The 4,547-nt window shown below is 42.4% G+C and overlaps 1 protein-coding gene across 1 annotated transcript; it reads left to right on the top strand.

Moving 5' to 3' along the window:
• Window positions 1-1,058: 1,058 nt before the first annotated feature.
• On the top strand, window positions 1,059-4,205 carry LOC101165790 (sequestosome-1-like). Its single transcript, XM_004086544.5, has 4 exons — window positions 1,059-1,361; window positions 3,235-3,330; window positions 3,440-3,984; window positions 4,072-4,205. The coding sequence occupies exons 1-4, from the start codon at window positions 1,193-1,195 to the stop codon at window positions 4,078-4,080; spliced, it is 819 nt and encodes a 272-aa protein (XP_004086592.1). The 5' UTR covers window positions 1,059-1,192; the 3' UTR covers window positions 4,081-4,205.
• Window positions 4,206-4,547: the final 342 nt, after the last annotated feature.

Here is a 4,547-nt window from a genome sequence, read left to right as displayed (position 1 = left end):
GATTTTATCTCCATAGCAACCATTTTATATTTTGGTCGCCTGGGGATTATGAACAGATCGACATCAGTTTCGGATGAATTGGAAAAAGTAAACTTTTGAATGTCCTTAGCAACAGATGTTTATTGCTAACCGCACCCACATTCCTTGTATGTCCATATGCAGTGTTTTTCAATATGTTCAGTTTCAGACATTGATGCATGCATTCAATTTTCACAGTATTTCATTGAAAAACATAAGTTATAACAATAGTTATAACAAGCTGATCTATCACTTTGCAACTCGCCACGCGCACGCCGTTCATAATCTACAACTTGTAAGTGTAACTTTTTTTTCCCAGTAGCTTGGGGTGATGTTGACTTTCTGGAAAATTCATTTTCAATTTATCCAAGGTGTGCGCATATTTTGGTGACTTTTCGATTATGTGGCAGGGGTCAAATTTTCGCTGAAAGGCGCCGAAATCTTTCCAACGGCAAAAACAATATGGTCCTTGCAGTCAGTGACTGCTTCAGTGGGGCCATTATAATAAAATAAAGCAGAAACAATATAGAAGTTTTTGCAGTTAGGATGGGCTGTGTATTTCAATGGAGCTTTTCTTTGACTTTATGCTGGTCATGTCTTTTTGGGCTTATACCCTTCCTTTGAGGGCTTTTTTAGGCTTTTTGTGTTTTTTTGTTGTCATTTTTGCTGTTACCATCTGGACGTTTTTGTGGTGATGTTTGTGTGTATTTTTTGTTGTACTACACACTCGTGTCGTTTTGTGCTTTGGATGACTTTTGACGTGATTATTTGGCATTTTGACGTGTTTTTTTTTTATGTTTTGTAACTTTTAGAGTGTTCCTCCCTTGTTGCAGATACAATATGGTCCTTGCAGTCAGTGACTGCTGCTGCGGGCCATAATAATACACTAAATAAGCTCTCCCTTAGGCTCCCCTGTCTGCACATGTTCAAACTCTAATTTGAACATGTGCAGACAGGGGAACATGTTCAAACTCTTATTTTGTGAACTTGAAATTCAAGTTACTTGACATGCTTTGACAGGCTGGTGGCACAAATGTTATATCTGTTGTGAAAGTAGAAAAACATGTATAGCTGCTCTCTCACAGTTTTCCTTGGACTGCTGAGGTGAAGGTTTGGCGCCTGTGCTTTGGTTCGGTTCCGGGTATCAGAACTTACTCTGTGGTTTGGAGTCAGCATGTCTTTGATGGTGAAGGCTTCTCTGTTAGGAAAGTACGAGCAGGTGAAGGAGATCCGCCGGTTCCTGGTGGACCAGGACGTGTGCAGCAGCTTTGAGAAACTGAGCAGGCAAACCGCGGCGGTCTTCTCCAAACTAAAGAACTCCTCTTTCAGCCTCTTCTACAAAGGTGAGCCGCATGATAGATTTTTTTATTTCTTTAGTCATTTGAACTTCGCGGCTTTGTCACCATGGCCTTGAAAAAAAAAGCTTCATTCTTTGGCACAATTATTAGGAACCATGAGTTAATCATGTTTTGTCAATAAACGCCTCTTTATCACTCCAACATCACATATTGAATGGCAAGTGAAAAGGCTCAAAAAGGCCAGGTAAAATATTAATTAGTCTATCATCAACATGTTGATTTTAGGGTAGGTGTTAAAAGGAGTGTGTAATAACAGGTAAACTAGAAGGCTTGTTAAAATGGGATTCAACGTTCCAAAAAGCAGGTCAAAGACAGTATTTAATTTGAAAGAGTTTCAAAACACTTCATGAGTTTTAGGCAGCGGCATGTGATTACGTTTGTGGCTGGTCAGTCACATTTATAAACATACGTGTTTCATATCTCATGTCAATTTCTTTTTATAAACATTGCAGCCTAATATTGGACCATTGATATGAACTGGACTGGACCATACTTGTTCTGCTACCTTTTTTTAACCCTTGTGCTATCCTAGGCACTTTAACGTTGGGAGTTGGGTCATCTAGACCCACTAGACAGTGCTCTGAACCTTTTTTCTTCAATGATTTGTGATCTTCACTGGTGTCCATAATTACATGAAATCTTTCCACCTTTATCCACCTTTGTCATGGTAGGGAGAACACGTCAATGTAAGGGGGGGTCATCTAAGACAGCACAAGGGTTAAAAAAACATTTCATTTGTTCTGGTATAGGATGTGTTTTGATAGGTTTGCCTTTATTTTTTGAGCAGTGTATAAGGCTTTCCACATTCTCTCCATACATCTTTACATTTTTCATCCTTATAGCATTTTCTGTGAAACTGAAATTGTCATCACAGGGAATCTGTCTGGGTTTACAGTTGTGCTTATTAAATGTTTTCAGTACCCTGTAAACACGTTTCTTGGGATATTTTTACACATCAAAACAGAGTTTATTTACCTAGAAATCCATGAGTCTGGCCAAAACCTTCACCCTAAATCTGTCTGAAAGCATCTTCTTAACATCTTTCATTTATTCTCCATTGCTTTCTGTATAGATCAAGCCATGAATCCAGATGAAAAATTGTTGTGTCTCTGGTATCAACACATTGGTCAGCAGAATTTTACTTGAAATCATTTTCCGCTTGAAACTTTTCAAGATCCAGCTTCCACTGTGGCCAGACTGTTTCAGCAGATTTACAGATTTTTGTTTAGCTAGCTGGTCAGTATAGATCTCATAACCCTTGGAAGTGTGTAATTAAGATGTTTTCACGTCTACTGTTTGTGTCACGTCTGAAGGCTGGTGAACATGAAGGACCCAAAATGCAGAGACGGGAGGCACACAGGTCCAAGTCCAGGGTTTTATTAACTAACAGAAAGCGCAGGGAAACAAAACAAAACTGACTGTGAGCTAACCAGATAAACAGGCAAACAGTGCAGAAGACGGTCAGCGAATAGACAGTATGGACTAGCACAAGAGGCAAGCAGAGACAAGACTTAAATACAAACAGAACTGACAAGGCACAGGCGAAAACGATCAGGAGAGATTGGGACCAGGGAAGTAAAACTCAAAATTCTGACATGCAGGAAATCTTTCAAAATAAAACAGTAAGCAGAACTCAAACATGACAGAAACAACATGGAATCCAAAAACTAAGGCAAAGAAACCCAAACCATGACACTATGTCATGAAGAAACAAGCACTCCTGAGCTGCGTTTTTGTTTTAGCCTTTTTAATCTCACTCTTAACAGAATAAATTAACTGTTCCTCTGCTGTTTTCTTGCCCTTTGACTGTGTAGTGGTTCGGTGTCAGACGGCGCCTTCATGATGGTTTCTATTTCAGATGAAGATGGAGATCTGGTGGCCTTTTCCTCTGATGATGAGCTGATGATGGGCCTGGGTTGCAGAAAGGACTCCACCTTCCGCCTCTTCATCAAAGGTAAATAAAATCATTTCCTTTGGGATTTGAATAAATGGTTGGTGGAACCCCCTCCCCCACGTTTCTCTGGTTCAGCCCTGATTGTTTTGTGCACACTGAACTCTTATAGAGAAGAAGGAGCATCACCGTGACTTTGCCCTGCATGACCTGCTCCCTTACCTGTTTGGACGTGCAGAACCTCATGCCCCCCGTCATGCTCTGGTTTATGTTCCCCCTAATACTTCCCCTGAACCACCCACTATTGCTCTTCCTCATGCCCCCTCTATTCCCAGCGTCACCCCCTCCCCCCCCGTGCCCCCACCTTGTGGTCTACCTCGTCAGCCCATGCCTCCTGCCCCCATTGTTCCGCAGGTTTATGGCCCCCCTAATACTTCCCTTGATCCACCCACTATTGCTCTTCCTCATGCCCCCTCTATTCCCAGTGTCACCCCGCCCCCCCTCGTGCCCCCCCCTTCTGGTCTACCTTTTCAGACTCCCTCTGGTTATCAGTCACTCACCCCCCACCCTGGCATCAGATGTGACGGCTGCAAAGGTGATATCATAGGAGAGCGCTATAAATGCTCAACCTGTCCAGACTACGACCTGTGCTCCACCTGCAAGGATGAAGAAAAGCACTCTCAGCATGTTCTGTTGCTCATCGAGGAACCCCTGAAAGTGAGTAACCAAGTCACCATTTTAGCATGTTAGAGACTATTACATTTTGAGTGATGTCTGATCTGATGTTAACCCGTCTTTCTGCAGGAGCTTTAGGGGCAGGTGACCGGAAGGGGGGGGGGGTTGTTATTATGCTTTTACCGATGAGAGGTGCTGGCTCACCCAACTCCACCAAGCCAAGAACTTTGACATTGGTGGGCGGCTCTGGACTCCATCCAGTATGCCAACTTTGGCCAAGAAGCCCCGCCCACCACAGTGACTGCACCAGCTGCTTCATTTAACCTCAGTTTCTATCTGTTCAAATGTTAATCGACTCCTTAACCTGTTTCTGTATTTTATGAATCTGTTTCTGAACAATAAAAACATGAAGGAATCTGAGTGGGCGGAGTCTTGATACACACCTGTATTGCCATGTGCACAGCAGGCCGCTTTTGAGAACCAAGTGTCTTCTTCTTTCTCTTTCGGCTTTTCCCATCAGGGGTCGCCACAGCGAATCATCCTTGTGTATTTTACATTAAATATAAAATGGTAAATGGTAAATGGCGTATACTTATATAGCACCT

Source organism: Oryzias latipes, chromosome 10 (assembly GCF_053564925.1).
Source record: "Oryzias latipes strain Hd-rR chromosome 10, Olatipes_Hd-rR_3.1".
In the NCBI taxonomy this organism is placed as follows: domain Eukaryota; kingdom Metazoa; phylum Chordata; class Actinopteri; order Beloniformes; family Adrianichthyidae; genus Oryzias; species Oryzias latipes.
The sequence above is the reverse complement of the archived record's forward strand: the minus strand, read 5'-3'. Positions and strand labels throughout refer to the sequence as shown.

What these genes read in the sequence shown, in the direction of transcription:
- LOC101165790 (XM_004086544.5), top strand. Translation starts at nt 1,193, where the DNA reads ATGTCTTTGATGGTGAAGGCTTCTCTGTTAGGAAAGTACGAGCAGGTG. An exon ending in TTTCAGCCTCTTCTACAAAG is followed by an intron (nt 1,362 to 3,234) that starts GTGAGCCGCATG and finishes TTTCTATTTCAG; the next exon opens with ATGAAGATGGAGATCTGGTG. An exon ending in CTTCCGCCTCTTCATCAAAG is followed by an intron (nt 3,331 to 3,439) that starts GTAAATAAAATC and finishes GAACTCTTATAG; the next exon opens with AGAAGAAGGAGCATCACCGT.